Source organism: Octopus bimaculoides, chromosome 2, assembly GCF_001194135.2.
Source record: "Octopus bimaculoides isolate UCB-OBI-ISO-001 chromosome 2, ASM119413v2, whole genome shotgun sequence".
Lineage (NCBI taxonomy): Eukaryota > Metazoa > Mollusca > Cephalopoda > Octopoda > Octopodidae > Octopus > Octopus bimaculoides.
The window spans coordinates 52,023,598-52,050,777 of NC_068982.1; the positions used below are offsets into that span (position 1 = coordinate 52,023,598).

A 27,180-nucleotide genomic window follows, 5' to 3' on the forward strand; every position below is an offset into this window, starting at 1 on the left:
GCTTTCATTGATTTGAATTAATCAATATTATGTTGTAGTTTCAAGATTTCAATGAGGTGATTGTTTATTTTTTGAGTAACATTGAGGTTAGATGTGAGAGGCCAGATCTAGCCAATTTGAACATAAAATAGAGAGACTATTTAGGGTGGATATGGCAGGTTTAAATGCTAAAAGGTTAATAAAACTTGATATCCTCTCAAAACATTTTGTAATTGAGATTCAATGATCTGAAACATAGACGGCATTTCTCATACACAAATGAAATGTAAACTTACATATCTATGATCCAAGTCAAGAAGAAGAGATTTTATCTTGCAGTTTTTTTCGTTTTGGATGGCTTCATGGAGACTAAGATTAAATTAGATAAAATAAAAGATTATTGTTTTTATAAATTTAAAATTATGAAATTGGAGAAAATTTTCTCATTTTTTTGTTGGTACTTCAAGAAATTCTTAAGAGTGAAATATTAATATCATATTTTCTGTCATACAGGTTGAGTTTTTTGGAACAAAAATTCTATGTGAATTGCAGCAGGATTTAGAAAGATAGGGACAATGTTTGAATGTTAATACTACATGTTTACACTGTATACAATGTTGACTTATATGCCAGAAAATATGGTAAATAGTAAGAAAAGTTACAAACAAGCTTAAAATAGATTCTCAAGAGTTGAGTTTGCCATTTACAGATGATAGAAAGAGAAATTTTAGAGTTTAAAGTTTTACTTTGATATAACAACAATGATTTTTTGTAAACAATACACACATTAAAACACAGAACAGAACAATTAATCTTAATTTTCAGAATTTATAGCTAAACAAATGCACTCTTAAATAGATTCAAGAAATCCTTATCAAAACTTATTGAGTTAATGATAGAATATCGTTTGCATATCTGATAAGGTGACATTTTTTTATTATAGAAAAGAATCTTAAAGGATCCATGAATGAAAAGTATAGTGAAAACTAGAGTACAAAAGAGGGAATAAAACTAATCTAGTACCAAATTATACCGAGCCTTTTCAGACTTTACTACAGCATTCAATGAGGGAGAAAGACTCAGATTTCAGACATTTTTGTTGTTTATCTTTTAAGATTCAGATTACACTGTAAAATGTAATGTTTATTTATTCATATTGACTAGAATTAATCATGCATTGCCTCATGGCTTCAAGATTTTGGTGATGTGAATGTATATTTTTAGAATGAAATTATGGTATGAGATGCTAGATCTGGTCATATTGAACATAAAACAGGTAGAATACTTGGGCTAGGTAGAGCCAGTTTAGATGCTAAAGGGTTAAAGAATGGTCAGCTCTGATTGACCAAACCTATGATTAACAGTGTTTCAACTGTGACTATCCCATCATTTTTAGATAGTACATTTTGGATCACATTATCTAATGTGTCCTTCCTCTTTTAAGATAGTAAGGAGAGATTTTAGGGAGAATCCATTTCTATTATTAGCAAATTAAGCAACTATGTGAAGTCTCTCTTACTGGCTTGTAAGGGTTAGTTTTTCTTCTTCTTTTTATCAACATCATCATTTAGCATCTGCTTACCATACTGGCATGGGTTCAACAATTTGACTGGAACTGATAAGCCAGAGAGCTACACCGGGTTCAAGCCTGATTTAGCATGGTTTCTATGGCTGAATGCCCTTCCTAATGCCAACCACTCCAAGAGAGTAAGGGGTGCTTTTTGTGTGTCACCAACACAAGTGCCATTTACATGACACTGCCAATGACCATAACTACGATCTCACTTGTCTTGGCAGGTCTTCATATCACCAAAGGCCTTGGTCACCTGTCACTGCCTCAGTGAGGTCCAATACTCAAATGGTGCTTTTTACGTGCCACCAGCACAAGTGCCAGTCAGATGGCACTGGAATCAGCCACAACTATAATTTTGATTTCACTTGGCTTGACAGGTCTTCTCAAGCACAGCATATCATCCAACATTTGAAGGGTACTTTTTACAAGCCAGTTACACAACACTGGCATCAGCCAAGACTACGATCTCACTTGGCTTGATGGGTCTTCTCAATACATAATGGAAGACTACTGCTATAGATATGTAATGTGAATGGAAGATGAACACTAGGTAGAAAGTTGGGTTATGGTGACAATCAGAAATGCCTGTGGCCTGGGAAGACATGGAATAATGTTGAGATGTCAGAGCTCATGATATTGGTCTACAAAGATGAAAGTGAAGATTTGTTGTATGTCAGACCCATCATATCTATATCAGAATAGAAAAACACATAGAAATATTGATGGATATTGAGAATAAAGAGGTGGGTAACACATACCTAGGTACACCAACACAAAGTATGTGATTGATATTTTGCTGTTCAAAAGTGGTTTTAAGCAAATCAAGAGTTCTTCTAGAAAAATGGTATTGCTGAAATTTATTAAACAAAACAAAAAAATAGAAATTAAAAAATAATTTAACAAATTATTTATTCTGCAGATGTTTTATCAACAACTTATTTGAAGTTTGCTAAAAGAAGTTATATAAAGTATATAACAATGCATATATGTAATGAAGATTTTGATTTTCATAGAAATATTATTTTTAAAAATATGACTTGTTATTGTTATTATTATTATTTAAGGTGGTGAGCTGGCAGAAATGTTAGCATGCTGAATGAAATGCTTAGCAATATTTCGCCTGTTGTTACATTATGAATTCAAATTCTGCCAAGGTAGACTTTGCCTTTCATCCTTTCGGGGTTGATGAAATAAGTACCAGTGGAGCACTGGAGTTGATGTAATTGACTAGTTCCCTGCCCCAAAATTACTGCCCTTGTGACAAAATTTGAAACCATTATTATTATTAAATTCAAATTACGACAAACGTAAATAAACAAACAAAGCTTGCTTTTAGAAGCGTTGAGAGGTCTTTTAGAAAGTTAAAGAAGTGATTTTTTAAATTCTCAATCGCTAGCCACCTACACTTTTCTCTGCAAAATAGGGATAGTTTATCCTGTTCAGGCTATATTATTAGCATTATTTTGCAATTGAGAATTTAAAAAATCAATCATTATTGTTATTACTGGTTTCAAATTTTGGCACAAGGCCAGCAACTTCGAGGGAGGGATTAAGTTGATTACATTGACCCTAGTACTCAGCTGGTACTCATTTTATTGACTATGAAAAGATGGAAGTTAAAGTCGATCTCAGCAAGATTTGAACTCAGAACATAAGGATGGATGAAATGCTGCTAAGCATTTTGCCCGGCGTGCAAACGATTCTGCGAGCTTGCTGCTTTTATTATTATTATTATCATCATCATCATCATCAATCATTATTAAGCTGATCATCATCATCATTTAATGTCTGTTGTCCATGCAGGCACAGGTTGGACAGTTTGACCAGGGATGGTAAGCTGAGGGGCTACACCACACTCCAGTTTTATTTGGCATGGTTTCTACAGCAGGATGCCATTCCTAATGCCAACCACTCTAAGAATGTAATGGGTGCTTTTACTTGCCACTGGCACGGATGCCAATTGCATGACACCAGTATCTGCCATGACTATGATTTTACTCAGCTTGATGGGTCTTCTTCCCAAGCATGGCATAATGCCAAAGGTCTTGGTCATTTGGTCATTGCCTCTGTGAATCATTAGCAGATTTGTTAGCATATGCCACCATGATGGACTTTGCCTTTCATCTTTATGGGGGCCAATAAAATAAGTACCAGATGAGCACTGGGGGGTCAATGTAATCAACTTGTTCTCTCCCACAAAATTTCAGGCCTTGTGCCTATAATAGAAAGAATTATTATTAATATCATCAACCTGATCATCAAGGGAATTAGATTAGCAAAATTGTTAGGATGTTGGACAACATGCCTGTGTTCAAATCCTGATGAGGTCAACTTTGATTTTCATCCTTTCAGAATTAATGAAATTAAGTACCAGACAAGTACTAGCGTTGATTTAATTGACTAAACCCTCTCACCAAATTTGGAGCTTTGTGTCTATGTTAAAAATGATAAGAGTGATAGAGTGATAGAATCAGTACAGCATCAGAAAAATGCCTTGGGGTATTTGTTCTGGCTTTTAACATTCTGAATGTAAATTCTGTAAAGGTCAGCTTTGCTTTCAGTTTAATTGACTAACCCTTCTCAAAACTGCTAGTTTTGCGCCAAAACAATTATCATTGGAACCCGTGGAAGAGGTAGGCCCAGGAAGACCTGGGCTGAGGTGGTGAGGCAAGACCTTCGTACATTGGGCCTCACCGAGGCGATGACTACTGACCGAGACCTTTGGAAATGTGCTGTGCGTGAGAAGACCCGGCAAGCCAAGTAAGATCGTTGCCAGTGCCCCTGGACTGGCTTGTGCGGGTGGCACATAAAAGACACCATTTCGAGCGTGGCCGTTTTCGTGCAGGTGACACATAAAAGCACCCACTACACTCTCTGAGTGGTTGGCGTTAGGAAGGGCATCCAGCTGTAGGAACTCTGCCAAATCAGACTGGAGCCTGGTGTTGCCATCCGGTTTCACCAGTCCTCAGTCAAATCGTCCAACCCATGCTAGCATGGAAAGCGGACGTTAAACGATGATGATGATGATTATTATTGTTAGGGCAATGGATTGACAGAATCAATACACCTTATGGTATTTAGTTATGACACTTTTACACTGTGAGTTCAAATCCCATTAAGGATAATTATATGGTGATGGTGGTGGTGATGATGATGATTTATACTCACCGCATACACTTTGTTACTTTGATAAGGAGGAAATAACTGTGTTGGGTTGGACAACATCTTGTCGGTGATATTCTTTTTAAGTTTGTGAGAATTCTGTTGATGTTGCTTTATCTCAGTAGGAAGGAGCAAGAGTTGACAATCAATACAATAACATCTTGATTCCACTGGGCTCTCACAAAATCTTTGCAATCTTCAATTAGAAGAAGCATTAAAATAAAAATACAGAACCAAACTTTAAAAAAAAAATAATGTATAGTGATCCAAGGAATATTGATTCACCTGTAAAATGAAACAATATTCCCTTGAAAAAATACATACCACTAACAGTAACTAACATGTTAAAGTATAGCCTTAAAAACAATTTCCCTGAACTGTAAATTATCAGTTTCCAACTATATTTGGTCTTCAACTTGTTGATATATTGTATTTGTTTATTTTGTTAGAATAGTTTCAGTCTTCAGAAAGGACCCCCCCACCAGAAAGTTCTACATTAAACTACAAACACATTTAAATAATCCTACCAACATGGTTAAAAAACAAACCTACAGAAATAATCTTAAGGGGTGTTATAATGCTACATACCATATCCCATGTTCAATAAATCCAAAAAATATACAATATGCTGAAATAAATAAATAAATATATGTATGTCTCTCAGCATGACTCATGTGGTAAGAAGTTTGCTTCCAAACCATATGGTTCCGGGGTCAGTCCCACTGTGTGGCACCAGACAAAAAAATGGAAGCAGCTCGTCATGTATAAATGTGTAGTGAGTATGTGTACAGATGTCTTTGTGTCAGTGTTTGTCCCCTACCACCACTTGACAACTGGCATTGGTATGTTTACATTTCGATAACTTAGGAGTTTGGCAAATGATACTGACAGAATAAGTACCAGGCTTAGAATAAAATAAGTTCATCAAAATTCTTCAAGGTGTGTGCCCCAGCATGGCTGCAGTTTTATAACTGAAACAAGTAAAAGATATATAGAGATATATATGTGTATATATAACGTGTGTGTGAGTGTGTGCATTTGTATGATGAAAGGAAACCTCTAGAAATATACATAAAAATGCTTGACCGTGTAGGTTAAGTTAGACAGACATAAAACTAAGAACAAAATGTCTTCTTACTTTGGCATTGCATGATTGTTGTAAACAAATATCAACATCATGCAAGCATTATCCAGTCTTCTCTGAAAACCTGTCTGGTCAAGGGGAAATATCTCACTGTGAAACTGGCCATAGAAAATCTGCCTCAACAAATACCATCTGATCCATGCAAGCATGGAAAAGTGGATGTTAAAACAATGATAATGATGATATATTACCTTTGTTGATAGTTTTCGTGTGTAAATGGTGGCTGTTGACTTTTATTGAATTCTTCTCTTCTTTTCAATTTGGCTTCAGAGATTTTTTCATCTTCTAACTGATAAAAGTTACAATCTTTACGATCTCTACAAGCTGAACATGCATAAAATCTCTTGCTTGATTTACCACCGGAGATGTAACGTACAAACAGTAATGTTGGCCCTACAAAGAGACATTGAAAGAATATTTTCCAAATATGTCCATGGAAAACTAATAGTGGAGGGAACCTGTGGAAGAGGTAGACCCAGGAAGAGACATGGGATGAGGTGGTGAAGCACAACCTTCAAATGTTGGGCCTCACAGAAGCAATGACAAGTGACCAAAACCTTTGGAGATATGCCGTGCTTGAGAAGACCTGGCAAGCCAAGTGAGATTGTAGACATGGCCAATGCCAGTGTCACATAACTGGCTCATTTAAAAGCACCCTTTAATCGTTGGCCAATATGCCATACTTGTGAAGACCTGTTGAACCGAGTGAAATCAAAGTCATGGCTGATGCCAGTGCGACCTGACTGGGTCCCGTGTCAGTGGCATGTAAAATGCACCCACTACACTCTCGGAGTGGTTGGCGTTAGGAAGGGCTTCCAGCTGTAGAAGCTTTGCCAAATCAGATTGGAGCCTGGTGTAGCCTCCTGGCCTGCCAGTTCTCAGTCAAACCGTCCAACCCATGGAAAGCAGACGTTAAAAGGACGATAATGATGATGATGATACACACACATACACACCTCTCAAAAGTAAATAGACACCTTTCATTATACTGCTTTATCTGTGCAGAAATTACCTGGTACTTCAAACTTGTTAATATATTGTTATTTTTCTTCTCAGATTACAGTTTATAGCAACTAGCCATACTGTGAACACCAGGAGAAAAAGAGTTATCTGATTCTCAAAGAGGTCGTACTGTAAGACAATCTGAGGGTAGACTTGGCCAGTGCAAGATTGCCCAAAACCTTAAGAATCCTCTTGCTACAGTCAAGAATGTGAACAATTCACCAGCAAAGGAATCAACAGGATCTTGCTTATGTTGACCTGCCCTCTGACAAGTGTTGAGCCATCAAGTAGATTACTCTTTTACTTGTTTCACTCACAAGGCTTTGGTCGGCCCGAGGCTATAGTAGAAGATACTTGCGAAAGGTGCCACGCAGTGGGACTGAACCCGGAACCATGTGGTTCGTAAGCAAGCTCCTTGAAAATAATCCCTGTTGAAAGGCAGCTGATGTTGCAGAGCAACTCTATAGACTCTGAGTACTTCTATTAGGTAATTCCATCAACTTAGCTATTGAAATGAAAATAATAATACAGTAAAAGGTTTGAAGCACTGAGAGGTTGTGTGTGTGTGTGTGTATATATATATATATATATAGAGAGAGAGAGAGAGAGGGGGGATACATGCATGCAAACAAATAAACATATAGAAGAAACCGACAGAATAAGTGCCAGGCTTTAAATAAAAAGCACTAGGGTCGATTCATTTGACTAAAAATTTAAGGCGGTGCTCCAGCATGGCTGTAGTCTAATAACTGAAAGAAATAAAAGACCAAAGATGAAATAGTCCTTGTGTGCATATCTAAAAACACATTCTCATAAGTAATTAGTTTTTATTAGGTAAGCGAAGAGACTGTATTGAGAGATAAGCATGGTGTTGTTTAGCTCGAAGTCATTTTTGATAACATCAAACTGTGATTAAAGTCTTTCTAGACGTCGCACCTTTTTTTCCGGCCAAGTTCATCAAAACTATATAATTTTTAAGAAGATAGAGAGTAATCTGATAGATTGAACTGCCATTTTTAGTAGTTCGAGTGACAACGTAGGGGTCCCCTCAAATAACACCTGTTTATAACAAGGGTTCAATAAGACCAGATGAGCGTATTTCTAGATAAAAGAAAACATCGGATCTACTAGTGAATGACCATAATTTATGGAATAAAATCTTAACGTAATTATAAGAAAACAAGCCAGAGTTTACTGAGTCAAGAATAGTCTCACCATGCGGGCAGTGTGGTGCGTTAGCAGCAGTAGAATCCAATACTACATCGTTATTATTTACATTCGCTGCCATCTTATCTGGCCATGTGCGCCGATGTGAAATAGTGGTTGTATTTGCCTGCAGAGCAGAACAGTCAGGTCTTCAAGTGAATACATATTTAATCCTTCAGAGAATAAATGCGAAATTAAAATGTTGGTAGCAAAAATATATATATTTCGCATCTTTTATCTGCTACTTGTTTCAATCATTGGACTACGGCCACGCTTGAGTACCACTTTGAATGATTTAATCGACCAAACTGACTGCAGTAATTTTTTTCCTTTTTTTTTTAACCTGGTACTTACTCCTTGCTGTTACGGGGACATAAACAAACCAGTACTAGTTATTAAGCGATGATGGGGGCAAACATTAACACAACAGGCTCCTTATAGTTTCTGCCTACTAAATCCATTCACAAGGTTGACCTGGGGTTATAATACAAGACATTTGGCCAAAGTGCTATGCAGTGCGACTGGACCCAGAACCAAGCGATTGGGAAGCAAACTTCTTAAGCACACGGCCACGCCTACAGGCAGAACATAGATCGTCTTTTTATTACATCACTTTATTTCTAAATTAATCTATTAACCAGATACTCTAGTAAATCTAAGTATGATCTGTACTTTTTCTCTGTTTAAGTCAAACCATTTTCCTCTCTTGGAATTTTTTTTTTTTCGCTTTCTAACGAAGTAATTCTTCCTTAGTTAAATTAGTGTCAACATATTTAATGCAGTGACCTTCACATATCTAATAATCATATAATGAGGAAAATACAATTGGCTTAATGATAATATATTAATCATTTTTGGGAACATGAGAAATAATGATGGGCAGTTTTTTGTGTTATCAAACCTCTTCAACAAAGCAAAGATTTCATCATACTTGCTAAAACAGTGGTGAGAGACTTGCTACATAGATGTTCAATTTAGTGAAGACAAACATGAAAAAATGCCTTCTTTTGGGCCCCTCACTGCTTGATAGAGTTGTTTTGTGACATATGGTGTGTTTTGAAGATTTTAAGCTAGGCAGAGCCAGTCCCTCTCTTTTCCAGGTCTGCTCACAACCATTTCTTTCAGCGAGAGGGAGAGATAAAGAGAAAATGGGGGAAAGAATCAACCCCATTCTTCATTGACCTCTAAAGGATGGAAAGCAAAATTAACTTTGACAGGAAATGGAATTCAAATCCTAGAGAGCCAGAATGAATTCCACAAAGTATGATATTCAATAATCTAATAACTTAGCTCATATCTGAAAAAAAATTAGAGAGACACAGGGCCAGAATCAGACCTAGTGTGCCCCCTAGGCCAATAGGTTTTGGGGCCCCCAATGGTTCAACTAATTCAAAATGTAATAAGATGACAAAGAGGCCTGATTAAATCTAAGGGTCTCAAAACTTAAAAGAGCCTCACTAGATTGAGAAGGTCTCAAATTTAATGGCTTTCTAAATCTAAAAGGACCCTATAAATCAAAAGAGGGAGCAATAATTTTAAAGGAACTCTACTGGATTTTTAAAAAAAATTAAAGAAGTAAAAAATTACTATGAATTATGTATTTGATTGATGCTAATATATTAAAAAAATTTAAAACCCAAGCTTTAGGCTTCTCTGAGTTAAAGGGGTCTCCAATGCTTGGGGATCCCTGATCCAGGGCCTATATTGGCCCATACATAAATCCTGCTCTGCAGAGACATAATCTCCTATGAGAAAAGATAGTCAAGTCAGTGTTAACTATTTAATGCAATGAAGAAAAGAGAACATTTTCTCAATGACTGGTATATTTTTAATAATTTTGGTTTTATTAAACATCTTCAGCAAAGCTTAACCTTCATCATATTATTATTTAACCTTCTAAATATTCTATTACATGCCTACACATGTACAATATGAGTCACTCAGCATTACTTTGAGAAGTTCAGTGAAGTCTATGCTTTGCTGAAGAGTTCTAATAATGCCAAAACATGTCTGGAGTTGTCTCTTACACTTTTTGAAATTATTGTCCCTTCTGCATTTCACATGGAACTTTTGGTCTTCCAAAATCGCCTTGATGTATAAGTTGACCTACCTTTTCTTGCTGTAAATTTTCGTTTGAAAAATTCAACTTGTATACCAGAAAATACAGTATGTTGTTTTTTTAAATTAAGAGAAGAGGTTGAAGCCCATTTCTGCAGGAATTCATAACATTTTCAGAATAATATAAAACAGACAAAAAGGATATTATTTTAGGATTCTTTATTTATTTGAATCTGAATGTTGTAAATCTCAATAGAATTGTCTATAAATTACAATAGTTGAATATACAATAATAATAATGGTTTCGAATTTTGGCACAAGGCCAGCAATTTTGATGGGAAGGGAAAGTCAATTACATCAACCCCTGTACTTGACCAGTACTTATTTTATCAACCCCAAAAGGATGAAAGGCAAAGTCAACCATGGTGGAAATTGAACTCAGACAAATAAAGCCAGAAGAATTGCTGCTGAGCATTTTCCTGAAGTGCTTGCTGCATTTTCCTGAAGTGCTTGCTGCCTTAATGATAATAATAATATTGGTTTCAAATTTTGGCACAAAGCCAGCAATTACAGGGGAGGGGTAAATTGATTACATCGACCCCAGTGCTCAACTGGTACTTGTTTTGTCAACCATGAAAGGACGAAAGGTAAAGTCAACTTTTGGTGGAATTTGAACTTAGAATGTCAAGCTGGACGAATACTGCAAAGTATTTTGCCAGCATGCTAATGATTCTGCCAGCTTGCTGCCTTAATAATAATAACAACAATAATAATAATAATAATAATAATAATAATAATAATAATAATAATAATAATAATAATAATAATAATAATGTTGATTACATTGACCCCAGTGCTTTACTGGTACTTATTTCATCAATCTCAAAAGGATGAAAGGCAAAGTCAAACCTGACAGAATTTGAACTCAGAACACAAAGACGGAATGAAATGCCACTAAACATTTCTCCTGGTGGAGTAGTAATAATAATAATAATAATAATAATGAATACATCAACAAGTTTGAAACTTCTCATAGTGATAAATATCTCATCTCATCTAAGTTGTCCCATAGGATAAATAACAATAAAATATAAATAAGTAAAAGCAAAAGAATAAATAAATAAATAAATAGATAAATAAAAACATTTTCATAATACTTTTTCAAATCAAACTTTTGTTTTAAATAATCATTTTTAATTCTGAAATTATAAATAATTTAACCAAAACGACGACGACGATCAGTAGACTTTTTTTTTAATTGTTCCCAAATATCTTTAAACATATATTTCTGAAGCTAAAATAATTATACAATCAAACTTATGGCAGAAATAATATATATATTTAAATCATTAACTTTTATTACCATACTTCTGTTGAAATACACTGCCTTTGTTTCAAATAATTGTTGAAATAATGAAGAATTTGGTAAAATAACTTTGTTGTTATTAAGTTGGTATTTGAAATATGATGAAACAAGAAGTTTGTATCATAGAACCAGAGGTGGTATGAGACAGGTTGGCATCAAAAGAGTTAAACAGCAACAAAAATGTCAAAATAAGGGCAATAAAAAAGGAAGATTAAATTATTTAGCTTTATTTTAGTTCATACATTCTGAGTATTGAATGGCAACAGAGGGTAACCAATAAAGACCTTCCCCTAATATCAAAGGTGGTCAGAGCCAAGAGACTCCATCTTGCTGGGCACTGCTACCGAGCCAAGAACAATTGCATCAGTGATGTGTTTACTCTGAAAACCAACACATAGTCACAGGAGCACAGGTTAACTGGCTACAACATATATTGACAGACGCGTGATCAACAGGGGTGCATTAGTTCTCAAGTCGGCAATGGAAGACAGGGATTATTGGAGGAATGTCTGTGCAGATTGAGGAAACTCGATCTAAGAGAGTTCATAATCAATTGCCTATGAAATAATGGTAATAATGTATTGTAGGGGAGAGAGAAAGTATATTTATGGAACCTAAATACATACATATATACTTGTGGATTATACAATATGGATTAAGTATTTAGAGTTTTCACCCAGTTACTAATCAGAATTTCTTGTGTTGTGTGATTGATACATACATACATACATCATCAATCAAAGTCTGTTTCCATGCTGCCTCAGGTTGGACAATATATAAGTTATTTTTCTGTAAATTATATATATATATATAGTTATTGCCAAGTTAACATGGTATCCAGAAAAATAGGACAAATGTTGCCGTTGATTAGCTCCAAGAGGCCATCGCCTCTAAATAGCTACGTGACATACAAACCTGTGTCCATTACAACCTTCGAACAGGGGAGGTCATCAACTTCTCCATGCTGAATCAGATATCCACAGACTAGTTTCAGGGTATTTGCCCTTTATCAATGTGGAGTAGTCAAACCCAGCAGGTGTCGTTGTTGACTGCCTGTTCGAAGGTTTATATATATCCAGTGGAACACGTCCACTGGTTTTCAAAAATAGAAATATTATTTCTAAATCTCTCTAAAGGAGACTACGGCAGCAGTACTGGGTATTAATAGTTATCGCCAAGTTAACATGGCAGTTCATCTCTTTAGAGAGAATTAGAAATAATAATAATAATGATAATATTATATATATATATATATAAGTACAAACAGGCAAACAACTGGTATCAGTTTAGACTATGAAATCTATATATTTAAGCATGAGAACTGAGTTGCTACATGAGGATAAACCATAAAGAAAAAAGAAGGCATGTAGATAGTCTCTTGCAACTGTTTCAGGAACAGATGATGCATTTTCCTGCAAAATGAAAGGCAGCTAGCCATACAGCAGCACTAATGAGGGAATAGATCACAGCTATATGGTGAGGTACTATTTGTTTGGCTGGATAATGTACCATCTGTGCAAATATTTTTGAAACAGCTGTAAGATACTAACTGCACACCTTACTTCCTTCTTCCTTATGATCTATACTCATGTAACAAGTCAACCATAAGTACTAATTCTATGTACCTATTACTTTATTTCATGAAACTACCTGAATTATATATATATAGCAATAAGAAAATGGAGGGGAATATGTGGTACTCATCAACTTGCAATACAATGTCTGCAAGTTGATGAGTACCACATATTCCCCTCCATTTTCTTATTGCTATATAAATTAAGGGTAAAATTTCCTTTCACCCGCACCCATTTATTGCACTCAGTAAAAACACTAGTGTAATAGTAATTGGGTATCCTTCCGGCAGTATATTGGATAGATATTATCCCTTAGTGGGTTGGATTCACAACCCCTAACTTTCTTGGATTATATATATATATATATATATATATATATATATATAGATAGATAGATAGATAGATAGATAGATAGATAGATAGATAGATAGATAGATAGATAGATTGATGTCTAAAAATCCATATGTAAGAAAAATTAAGCACATGTACATTTGTCAACAGAGTGGGTATATTAATCAAAGTGCACAATGTTATATATATATATCCATTATGGCTGATCTTACCAATCAGTTTCAGGCTAAGGGTTCAACAGTGTTAGACAACAGCCTTATGTAACCCTGTGCTCTTCAGAGATGGAAGTTATGGAATGAAATATATATTTGTATGTATACGTATAAAGATATGTACATAAATGTATCAACATGGAGAGTGGGCACAAAATGATGACGATGATATATGTATATTTGATTTTCTGAGATGAAGAATTATCATTATTATATGCAAATATATTCAAACTAGAGTCCTTATTTTGGTGGTTATAGTCAACATTTTGGTTGTTGTACTCTTTGGCCTTCTTCAGATGCCTGTTGTATTTGGTAACATTCTCAGAATTTCTAACCAGCATTTTTTTAAAGATCTCCGAAGGTAGATTATTCTCATATCATTGCTTATTCCAGAGATTGTTCCTTATTAGCTATATTCTTACATGTGATGTCACAAGCTCATTCCACTCAGAACAGAGTATATGTCAGATTATTCTTAGGATTGAACTCACCCCTCCTGCTAACTAAAGTATTGCACATGACCTTTAACCAACACCTATATTCACAGTTCCATAGTACTGCAGGACAATTAAATAATGAAAATTAGAAGCATTATACCTTTTTCATTTCTATGTTTAGATAAAATAAATAAGGTTAAAACAACATTTATAAGAATGGAAAAGATCCTCACCTCCAAAGATGCAACACTGCATCTAAAATTTATACTTATAAACTTTGTCATTTACGGGGAGAAACCTGGACAATGTATACAGCTACGGAGAAAAAAAAAAGAAGAAGCCTTTGAGATGTGAATCTTTTGCAGATTGAACAGGGTAAGTTGGAAAAACAGGACAAATGCTGTAGTACTAGAAAAGCTGGAAGTTCAAAAAGATATAATGTGAAGAATCAAGTCCACAAAGCTATCATATTTTGACAAAGAATGTGTTGTTTCTTATCTATTGCCTTGACTTTGTTCCACAAGGATTAGTGACTTCTTTCTGTCCACAAATAATCAGCAATGTCAAATTTTCTACCTTTCAGCAGATGATGGCATTGTGATGTACCTTGAGCCTTGCTTTAGTGGGTGTCTACCTTTATTCAATGCCATCATATGGGGGGGGGGGGGCTTTAATTAAAAAAGAACACAAAACCTATGACTATAAAAAAAGGTCAGGGTTGAAGCCTCTAATTTCCATTAAATAATTGTCCTTCAGGACAAAAGGATAGTGAATATGAGCATTGGTTAAGGGTTAATTGCAGTACTTTACCAAGTAGATGTGGGTTCTGTTCCTTGATTAGTCAAGCAACATAAATACTTTGGTGCAAGTGAAATAAGCCAGCACAAGTAAGAGAATAGCTAATAAGTGGCACGACTGACAGGATGAGATCAAATACCCCATAGATTAAATAAAAGATTTGGTTTGCAATCCTGAGAACATTACCAAAAATGACAGACATCTGAATAAGGCTGGAAGGTACAATGGTTGAACTACTGAGACTAACAACCAACATAGAACACTAGTCTGGAATATATCAGTGAATTTTATACACTTATATAAAGTGTCATTAAAATTGAAAAACAAAACAAATGCGATAACCTCCAAGAATAATTATTTGAGGTCTTTCTGCAAGATGGTCGACATCGTGCTTTACTTTGAATAAAAGCTTTTATATATATATATATAATAATAATAATAACAATAATAATAATAATGAACTTTTTGCACACAGTGCTCAGGTGCACAACAACTCATCAGAAAAAATAACCAAAACTGCATGAACAGTACATAGAATATGCACAGGAAGTGAATAGTGAATAAATCTTTAAAAAAAAAACTGGTGTGTGTTTGTGTGTGTGTCTCCTTCATGCACAGTCATGGACAAATGATTAAGATGTTTACTTTATAATCATGCGTTCCTGAGTACAATCCATCTGCATGGTACATTATGTAAGTGTCTGCGGAATGCTCAGCCAACTGCATTATAGTTTAATGAGAAGATAGCTGCATTGATCAAACAACTGAAATACTCATAAAAGATTCTCTGAAACAGCTTATCCAATGATTGCATTGGACAAAATGGTAAGAAATAAGTAATGAAGATATGCCATTTTAAACCATAACACATTAATAAATACATATGGTTAGCCACAGCTATTAAGTACTCTCTATCTGGTTTAATACCTGAATAATCCATATATATATTTATTATTAATGAACAAACATTGGACATATATGAACATTAGTAATACACATTAATCATTTCTATGATGAAATGAATACAATAAAGACACAAAATACCTGCACCAATTGATTAAAATTATGCTTAACAAAGTTTATATTAACCAGAATAGTTCAACATTACACCGGTTAATAAACTTTTCAACAACTTGCTTGACTAAACATGCATAACAAAAAACTGAAACCTAATCACACACCTACTCACACTAATAAATAACATGCATATGCTCAAGAGTGCTAATAAGCATCTATTGAGCCACACCTGTGAATCATTATCAATTCATTATTCAGTAACATGATGTACTTAACAATGTCTTTTAATTCAGCTTCAGACGTCATCAAGTGTAATATGTTTGAAATTCATGCTTATATTAACTAGATATGCTGAAACATGAAGCAGATGCTGGTGCAGCTTCCAGGTATTTGTGAACTGAATTTAATTTGTAGACCTTAAAAGAGACTGTATATTTTCGTAGCTATCAGTGCTGGATGAACATCTCGATAAGATCTCAAATTTCTAGAACAAAAAGAAATCATCTTTACTAAACATTCAATGGCTATGCAGTTAAAAAGTTTGCTCTGCAACCACATAGCCTCAGGGTCAGTTTGATTGCACAACACTTCAGGTAAGAGCCTTCTATTTTACCCTCAGGCTGCCCAACAGTGTAGGAAACCTGTTTGTGAGTATACATACATACCTACATACATGTATGTGCGAGAGAGAGCATAAACAAGCATATATGTTAATATTCCACACCTATCACCAATGGAGCAAGCCAATGATGATGTTGCCATTCCTTGTTGACAATATGACCAATTGTTCTGAGCTTTTAGAAACTTCTGGAAGAAAAAAAACCCACTCAGAAAGACATATATGACTATAAAATCCTGCCTCAAATAACACGCCATCTAATGCACACTACTATGAAAAAACGGCTGTCAAACAACCAAACAAATTATTTCCATGCACAACAATATAAGGATATGGAAAAAAGCAATTCAGATTATCTAAATATTTTGAAAAATTATCAATAAAACATGAGTTTATTAATGACAATGTTACTGTTTTGTTTTCACAAGTGATTAATTGATTTAAACCTTATTGGTCCTGAGTATATCAAAATATAAGTGAAAAGATTTACATAGATTTTATTTTTTTTAAATGATGATAGAAAAAAGAAACACAAAGATTTACAATATTAGTGTGGCAGTATCAAACTTCAGTGTATTATTCAGTTTTATTTCTGCAACAATATTTCTCTTGTATTTTTGATCTACCCTACACAATTATATATGTAGCTGGACACATCTTCATAGAAGACTGGAAATGAATGATACTACTTGTATGATGTCAGGATAAGAAGACAAACACATGCATTCAGGTACACACACTCATTACATGTATATGTAATGAGATCGAGAGATTCTCTCAATATAGAAAACACTTAATAGTGCTCAAATAATTTGAATTTACACTCCAACATCTTTATAAGGGACCAAGTCCACAGGGAAAAGAGTGACTGTAAGAGGAATCCAGGTGAGCAGATATGGTAACAATTATGTGAATGAACAAATAAAACTGCTTGGGCTTGATATAATACATACTTACACACACACACACACACACGAGCACATAGGTGCAAAACAAGGTGAAAAAATTGTACTCAAATACCAAAGGTAGAGTAAAATAATATTTTATTAAAACTGAGAAGTTTTCACAAACTGTCACTCAGAGTTCAGTTAACTGAAACTTTGGATAAGTTTGTGATTTTCTTTAGCATCAAGTACATAATATATATATATATATATATCATGTTATTCTAAGAAGTGGTGCACGGTACCAGAATTTTTGACTTGAGTCAAATATAATAACAAACTACTCAAATTTGTTGTTAGAGCATGCACATAAATGGAGTCTGAACCAGGTAGTTCAGATTGGCATCAAGTTATATAAGTTGCAAAAATGAAGTGAAACTAAACAATATTTTGAAATCATTTAATATGTATGTTTCAGATCTGAATAATACATAATAGGAAGTGCATCCTTTATGTAAGATCTTTCATAAACTGCTTCATATTTTGGAATGTTTTAACTGAGAAAGGTCTTACATAATGGGTGCATTTCCCATTAAATATTATACAGACCAAAAACATATGTATTAAATGATTTCAAAATGTCACTATTTGATTTGATTTCATACATATATTTAATGGGCTTCTTTCAGTTTTCATCAACCAAATCCATTCACAAGGCTTTGGTTGGCTGAGGATATAGTAGAAAACACTTGTCCAAAGTGCAACACAGTGGGATTGAACGTGGAATGAAGTAGTTGGGAAGCGAACTACTTGAGTCAGTCAAGCCTGCGCATGTCTTTACTTTGATAACATGCACTTAGTCCAACCTTTGTGGTGACAGGTAATAGAAAGAACATTCAGCAATCACAACCATGCCAAAAATATATTGGACACAAATGACAACAGAGTTGGCTAGTTTTTCTCTGCTGTTGTGTGTGCCAGGTAACAAAGGGCTGTGACGAGGAGTGAGGTGCCATGAGACCCGCCCAAACATTAGCAGCATGGAAAAATAGCTGTAACAATTACAATGATAAATAGAGTTAAAGTATTAATCCAAGCTAATTGGACAGCACTTAACTAATTAGATGTTACACACAATGTAAATTGATAATCACAATATAATTAAAATAGAGTAAATATCTAATTAGTTCTGATTATGCTTACATAAAAAAAAAAGATGTCAGAAAAAAACAAAACAAATGAATAAGCTGATGTACAATAGTTATTCAATAGTATATTTGTTACTGATTTGAACTTCATACAAATTATTCAAATATTTCAATAGACCTTAAAGAAAAGACTTTATTAAAGATCTTAAAAAACCAATAAAATTTAAATTTAGTCTCTCTTTATTTTAATTTTAAAGTATCAATAATTTTTTTTTACTATTCATGGTTAATGTTTGTTGATATTTGTTGTATTTAATGGTGTAGTACTGATTTCAAATTTTGACACACGGCCAGTGTTCAACTAGTACTTATTTTATCAACTCTGAAAGGATGAAAGGTAAAGTTGACCTCAGAATGCAAGGATGGTCAAAATTCTATTAAGTATTTTGCCCTGGCCCAGTTATGATTCTGTCATCTTGCTGCCTTTTTGAATGGTGTATTTGAAGTGCCAAATGAACTCTTTGTATTCTGGTTTTAATTCCTGGTCATAGCCATCTAGTATCATCACTAATTCATGCACTGCCCCCCACTGTCCCCTAGTCTGAATCTATAATGAAAAAATAAATTCTATAAAATATCACTTAATAACTAGAACACATATTTAACAAAATTCAAAAAGACCAAGAAAATTTTGGAACAGTTTGAAACAGGTATATAATAAATGCAATGACCGATATTAAACTATTGTGTTCTCAAGTAACACTACAAAATTCTTACTTGCTCTGATGATAGCAAGAGTAATATTATCTTAAATAAAGTCTATTTTTTAATATAAGTACATCAGAATCTTTGGTTCCAAAACTTTTCTGGATTTCTGATTTTTCTGAACCCAAGATGGTCACTTTGGTCAACACACTCTAAATTAAACATATATCAAATTTGCTTAAATAATTAAATGAAATACAGATATCTATACTTCAGTATAAATGATACAAATTTATTAGTATTGTATTGTGTAAGTCAGCGAAAGGTACCACTGAACTAGTCTGGTGGCTGCAGTTCTGGACCATTAGTGTCCAGAAAGTCGGTGTTGTACCTGTATACAAAAGAACTAGTAGAGAGTGTACAGGGCAAAGCTAAATATATTACACTATTTTAGATTTATCTACTAAGTTCAGGTTTTAAATCTGACCTTCTCATTATATGTCTATTAGTAAACATTTAATGACCAATAAGGAAATTTACATTTAAACTTGATTTATAATATATATAAATCCACAAATGCAATGAAGTTACTAATACACTAGCTGTTAGATGGTATGTTTGAATGAGAGATGCAGTCCCAGGTTAAGATTCAAAACCATAGCAATCATTTATATTTCTGACATGAAGGATTATTAAGAAAATTAACTGATTGGAATTTTAAAATTCATTTTCTGCATTGCATTTCTGTTTACACATTTAAGTCAATATTATGACTGGTAAAACATTTTAGTTAACTGTCTTCAATTCCCATCTTTGGTGACAAATCAGTAGAGTCCAGATAGTTTTTCATATGTTTTTTCTTTCAAATTCTAATACCATGAAACAACTCACATCATGAAAACCAGTTTCTTTTCCTTTCTTTTTGTTTTTTACTGATTGCACTATCAGTCATAAAAAGAAAATGCATAAACAATAGCATATAAGAAGTTAAAAGTTTGATTATTAATTACTTGTTTACTATAATTAATAATGTAATGATTATCATAAAAAAATGTGATTCTATATACAATCACACACACACACATTCTTGCTTGGAACAGTGGATCTTGAAGCACAGAAAGCTATAAATAAGGTGTTGAAAAACCTTTTGAATAGAAAAGTCGAAGCTGCTTTCAACTTTTTCTCTCCAAAAGGGTTGTTCAACCCAATATTTACATGGTATTATTTAAAGCTGTATGTGCTTTAGATCCACTGTTCCAAAAAAGAATTATTGAATGTTCTCTTGAAAGTTTATAAATTCTTATATCATCAACTATACATACATACATACAGAGTATTTGGGCTAAATCTGAGGATTTTTTTATGTCTCCATTTTTCAGGAACAGCTTGATGATGTATTGGTGAACAATGACATTGAAGAGCATAAGAATTAAAGTTGTAGTTGAGAAAAAGTTAGTTGACATGGAGGACTGGAAGCCATCTGAATATTGGAAAAGAGTTACTTGTATCAAGATGACTCATACCGGGTATCAAAATGCTGACATCATAACTACTGCTCAATGCTCTGTGAACACTGTAAAAGCTGTAAGACATGACATGCACAGCTGCAGTGAAGATGAAAGAGCCATGGCCAACAGAAAAGGACACAGTAGACATTGTGTCCATATGCCAGAATTCATCCAACTGCAGGACAAGGTAATGGAAGATCTGAGCAAAGGAAGCTGGCTCTGAATGAGGGCCTTGCTACCACTCATACTAGAGGCACAAGGGACAAATTCTGACAGCCAAGGCCAAGGAGAACCACTTGATGAAGTCAAAGAAGTTCCTGAACAAGTTGAGGCACCCTGTTGTGCTGAAGTTGATCTGAGTCTTCTCAGATGAAAATAACTGCCAGGACCAGTTGCACAACACCTACAATCCATGTGGTGTCCCACATATGAAAACCAAGTTCCCCCAAACTGTGATGGTCTTTGAGTGTGTGTATATATTATTCAAAACAGTTTGATTTGGATTCTGTGCTACTTTAAGTTTTGAAGCCCCCAACAGAGCCTATCTCATCAGGCTGGTAAGAATCCAAATTAGTTTCTTACTAGCCTGATGAGGCAGGCTCTGTTAGGGGCTTCAAACCTTGAAGTAGCACAGAATCGGAATCAAACGGTTTTGAACAATACATGTAAATCCCAGCCCGCTCACTCACATATATATATATATATATATATCAGGTTTGGAGGTGATGTACAGGTATTATATATTAGAAAAAATAAGGTACTCAGAGATCTGGATGGTTGTACATTTACAGATTTTTATTAGTATGTCACATGTTTTTATGAATCATATATTAGTGCTTTCATCTACTCTAATAGATTCTTCAGGTTTAAATTTTTTTGAAGGGATTCATCTCTTTTTATAGTATTATTGAGTACGAATCCCTTCAAAAAAATTTAGATGTAAAAAATCTATTAGAGTAGATGAAAGCGCTAATATATGATTTATAAAAACATGTAACATATCAATAAACATCTGCAAATGTACAACCATCCAGATCTCTGAGTACCTTATTTTTTCTAATATATATATATATATATATATATATATATATACACACACACACACGTGTGTGTATACATAAATACACACATATACAAAGTTTAGAGTTTATTACAGATTTCTTTGACACAAAACTAGACACATTTAAGGCTAGTGTGTGATATCTATGATCATTGTAAGTACTAACCTTGTCCTGCTAGTGGTTCAATTTGTAATTTGAGTCTAACAACCCTTGCGTTAGAGAAAAAATAAAATTCATGAACCCAGCATTGAGCAGGGGTTTTTTTTTGTGCCTTTCTCAAATATAACATAAGAGAATTTCATTGAAGGGGAGTGGGAGAGTAAGGTAGCAAATTTTGAATCAGTCTATGACATACATATAAAAATGCTTAATTAATGTAATCAAGGCTACAATATAATCCTTTATTGACCCTTTAGCATTCAGATTATTCAGTCAAATGTAATGTTATCAAGTACCTGTAGAAAAAGGGTTTAGTTATGAAGGATATTCATGCTTGCATGGCTGCTTACATTAGGGGATGATGCTCCAGCTTTATCAACAGTGAAAAAGTGGGCAGCTGAATTTAGGAGGGGAAGGGAGAGTCTTGAAGAAGACTAAAAGATGACCAAGGAAAATATTGATCATGTTCATCATATGCTGATGGATGATAGGCAAATGACTATAAATCAAATTAGCCAATGCTGTTAGCATATCCCATGAGAAAGTTGAGAATATTCTGCATAGTAAACTTGGCATGATGAAAGTTTCTGCTCAGTGGGTGCCATGTCTTCTGACATGTGATCAAAAGCACACCGAGCTGATCACATCAAGGGAAAATCTAACATTGTTTGGGGTAAATCCAGCTGGTTTCCTTAAATGTTTCCTTACCCAAGATGAGTTAGAGACAGAGAGATATTTCATGCAATAGAAACACCTGCTTGTATTTAATATGCAAGTAGGTATCCACAGCGTTCAATTTTCAGTACCCTTCTATTTATCATAGTTATTCAGACTAATCTTAGGATTATGAGGTTCCAAAGAAAACCTATCAAAAACAAAAGTCTTTGTTAACAAGAAAGAAGCTAGGACTCTACGGCCCTCAGCGGGGTAGCCATACAAAAAACCAGTAGATATGAACTTTGTGCTGTGTAGAAAATGTGAACTGCAGATGAACACAAGATGTAGTTTAATCAAAGGAAAAATTAACAGAAGGGAAATTACTTAGAATGTTACAGACGCACAAGAGTAGTTAGCAGTAAGAATAACTAGAAATAAAATTCTTTGAAAAATTCATGAAGCTCTATAGAGATAACTGATGACTTCTGATACATAGGTGACATGCATGGCAGCCAGAATAAAAATGAAGTGGAAAAAATTCAGGAAGCAATTACCTCAGCTGACAAAGAGGTTTTGTAGTGATTGCAAAGAAAAACAGCTATAAATGAATTGCTTGTGAGAGTCATTACTGTCAGCAAGATTAGAATTAACAATGAGTTCAGTAATTTAGCGTGTATGATGCTTATATACAAAAGAGCAATGGTGTATGGTAGCAAAACATAGGCACTAAATGTGGAGGATATGCTAGTAGTGGAAAAAAATAGAACATGTTTCACTAGATCTATAATGTTAGTGCACATGAATGACAGCACAAATGACCTGAGAAAAAAAATGGTTATAAGAGGAACCCAGATGACAGCATGCAAGAAAGATGACTACACTATACAGAGGTGATGTGCATGAGGGATAAAGTGGTAACCAGCAATCTACAAGATGAAGAAGAAAAAAACTAAAAAAAAAACTGAGGAACACATGGGAAAGAGTGATGAAAGTTAATCTCATAAAAAGGATGACAAAGAATCACAATAAATTATAAGATCCTGTGTTAGAGAAGATTTGTCTAACCAATGTATGCATGAAATAGCAAACATAAATTGATGATGATAATTCCAAGCATTGGGTTGGCTAAAAAGTTTGTTTGCTTTTTTCCTTGATGCACCCGTACTCATTTGGTACCTGACACACAAACGTAGCTTGATGTAAATTTGTGACAAGACAGGTTGTACATTGTGTGCTTAAGATCACTCTGAAAATGGGGGACCAAAATGAACTTTATCAACACAGGCGTTTTTTTTTTATTTTGGAAACCTGCAGGAAGATATCTGGCGTGTACAGAGAGGATGCTGTTATGGAATGTGTCAGAAGTGGTTTTTAAGATGTCAATCATGAAATTTTTTTGTTCAAAATGTACATTGCTCTGGCTAGCCAACTGAAATTAACAGCAACAAAGTGAAGGAGTTAGTTAAGACTAACCCCATTATATGATCAGGATGATCACAGACATTCTCCAAATAGCCAAACTGAGTGTTGAAAACCATCTGCATCAACTTGGTTACATCAACATAGCTCAATGTTTGGGTCCCACATCAATTGAGTGAGGAGAACATGGCCCAACAAATATCAATCTGTGATTCATTGCAAATGCAAGAAGAAAATCCCTTTTTTAAAGAGAATGGTAACAGAGAACAAAAAAATGGATTGTTTACAACTATGTAAAGCACAAACAATCATGGGAGAAGCATGGCAAACTACCAAAAACAGCCTACAAAGCAAGACTTCATCCGAAGAAGGTTATGCTTTCAATTTGATGGGATTGGAAATGTATCATCTTTTATGAGCTTCTTCCCATGAACAGGATTATCAGTTTGGATGTATACTGTGACCAGCTGGACAAATTAAATGCAGCAATCTACACTTCTTTGGAATCACAGCAGAAGTTAATGGGGCTTGGATGGAAAGTTTTGTCTACCTTCCATAGTCACCTGACCAAGTACCTTCAGATTTTCACCTGTTTCAGTCTCTTCAAAATTCACTGAATGGACAGACCTTCAACTGAAGAGGATGTAAAAATTCACTTGGAAAAGTTTTTCACCAGTAAAGACAGGAAATTCTTTGATCAGGGAATAATGGATCTATCCACAAGACTGTAAAAGGTACTGAAACAAAATGGCAATTATATCTTTTATTGAATTAATTACTTTATGTTTAAAACTCGTCTTATTTTCTTTTAAAAAAGTGAAAATCTTTTTGGCCAACTCAGTATATTACTAAATATAAACAACTTCAGTAAGAGTAAATTCCAACTTTGTCAATATTTAAATGCCGTTTCTTTTTTTTTAGGTCATATTGAAAGTATTGTTTAAATGGTATGAGATATGGGTATTAAATGTGTAAGATTTATAGAGGCTGAATCTGGTGTGATTTGTTAGTTGTCTAATGTTAACTTGCATGAAAGTTAGAGTACAAATGAGCTAGAGTACAACTGGGCATAAAAAGCATCAGCCAATGTATGCGGGAGAGATGGCTGTGTTGGTTATGGATACATGATGAACATTGAGTGTTGGTTGAAAAAAAGGGTTGTGTTAATAATACAAAATGAATTGGTGGCAAAAGATATGGAAACAAATGGCAAGAGCTGATCTGATGATGATGGGTTTCACAGACAAGTTGATCGTAATAAGTGGCAATATACCATATAATAGCACCTCCAAACCATGTCAACAGACAGAAAAAACATGTTTAAGAAAAATGATAATGATGATGCTGAGTGAATATACAATTACATTATACACACAGAGGCTAAAGTAAACTTAATGAGGCATATCAAGCAATGTATAATTGTTATATAAAGATTAAAAGAACAAAAACTTGGGCACATGAACCAGCATATGTGTAAATATTTTACTGTAGTAGAAAGATTGCCATTAAGTAGGACAAAAAACTGCAAACATTTGCTTTAAATGTTTACTGTGGCTGTATATTTGAAACCAGACAGGCTACAATAAATATAGCTGAGCAAATCTATCTCATTCATTCATATATATATATATATATATATATATATATACATACATACATAAATACACACACACATGCATAAAAGGAATATTGAAAATAAAGTGAAATATTTTGAATAATATTTGTTTCTATTTTGTATTCCTTTTCCTCTAATGACACATCATTATCATTACTATTTTAATGTCTACTTTTCATATATGTTTCACATGTCATTGGCAGATATTTTTTTAATATAAATATTTGAAAATTTCAAGGTAAGCATATTTTCAAAGTAGTTTTCTTTTCTTAAGTGAAGTGAATAAAAAAAAACCTTTAGAGATTAACCAAACATTGTGAAGCAATGGCAAAATATCTATGAAGTTCTAACATGAATATTTTAGCAACTTTTGTAGTTACTTACTAAAGATATTTATGCTTTATAAATAATATAAATAAATGAAAAATGTTCTATGTTAAAGATTTAATCAAAATTCTGTCATGTTTTTTTTTGTGTGAAAAATGAATATGAATTAAGTTAAAAAGCAGCACTAATGAATGTATATTTCAAAGATATTTTCTCCTCTTACCTCAACCAAAAAATGCAATACATAATCAAAATAATTACAAATCATTTTAAAATAAATTACATGACTGTCAGACAAATAGGGACACTTTAGAAAATAAAGAATAAAATAATGTATGTTAATCTCAAAAAAGGGAACCGACAGATGAAAAAGTGAGAGTTTGGACTATTCATTCTCAACCCATATGAATATTTTCATTGTAAGATAATTTTTTTAAAGACAATTTAGAATGTTTATTTTTGTCTCACTTTTCTCTCTCTCAAGATGACGAGATTGTTCAAGAAGTTGTCATTGCCCTATTGGCATGTTAAATAACTACACAGAAGCTCATTCTGTATGATAAAATAATGATTATTTGAATTTATGGAAAGCATTTAAAAGTGTTTAAATGACAATTTGAAGAAAAAGATAAGCAATATCTTGTATCAAAAGTGTAACAAATAGGTAGAATAAGATCATCCATATCTTGAATAAATGTGATACAGAAGCCAACAGAAAGAAAGAAATATGTAACGAGAAATTTTGTTACACAGAAAAAGAATTAGCAGTAAGGCACATCGGCTAGTCATCAATAAAATAACACTAAAATGATGTGTCTTACGTGTATGGAAGAAAACATTGATACGTGGTACCAGGGGGTTTGTTAAAAATAAATACTAGAACTATCTATTAAGAATGAAAAGCTCACTGAATTTTAATTTGAGAATTGAAATGGAGCTTCTGGGAAAGCTAAACCAATGGACAGAGTCTGAACATGTGTGTTGCTAAATGCTAAGATGGAAATAGTTAAATAGTTTGAAAAAACTTTATGTGCATTACATGTTGGCAGGAAAATAATACATTTGAAACCTTTTACACAAACATCCATTATAGCAAAAGAAAGATTGCAAATGATTGGAAGACTAGTATTACCAATTAAGTGGATGGATTGGATAAGAAGCAATGGGACACTACTCCTTAATCGTTGAGCCTTAATTGT

General features: G+C 33.9%; 1 protein-coding gene across 1 annotated transcript in view; it reads right to left on the reverse strand.

Annotated features, from left to right (window-relative positions):
* LOC106867409 (rRNA N6-adenosine-methyltransferase ZCCHC4) overlaps nt 1-8,183 on the reverse strand; it is a 21,193-nt gene extending 13,010 nt beyond the window's left edge. Inside the window, exons 1-5 of the mRNA XM_014912276.2 lie at nt 8,076-8,183; nt 6,050-6,251; nt 4,721-4,910; nt 2,311-2,402; nt 276-348 (exon numbers count right to left, since the gene is read on the reverse strand). Coding sequence (XP_014767762.2) covers nt 276-348; nt 2,311-2,402; nt 4,721-4,910; nt 6,050-6,251; nt 8,076-8,148 — 630 coding nt within the window. The 5' untranslated portion in view covers nt 8,149-8,183. The remainder of the gene's footprint in view (nt 1-275; nt 349-2,310; nt 2,403-4,720; nt 4,911-6,049; nt 6,252-8,075) is intronic.
* Between the last annotated feature and the right edge of the window lie 18,997 nt (nt 8,184-27,180).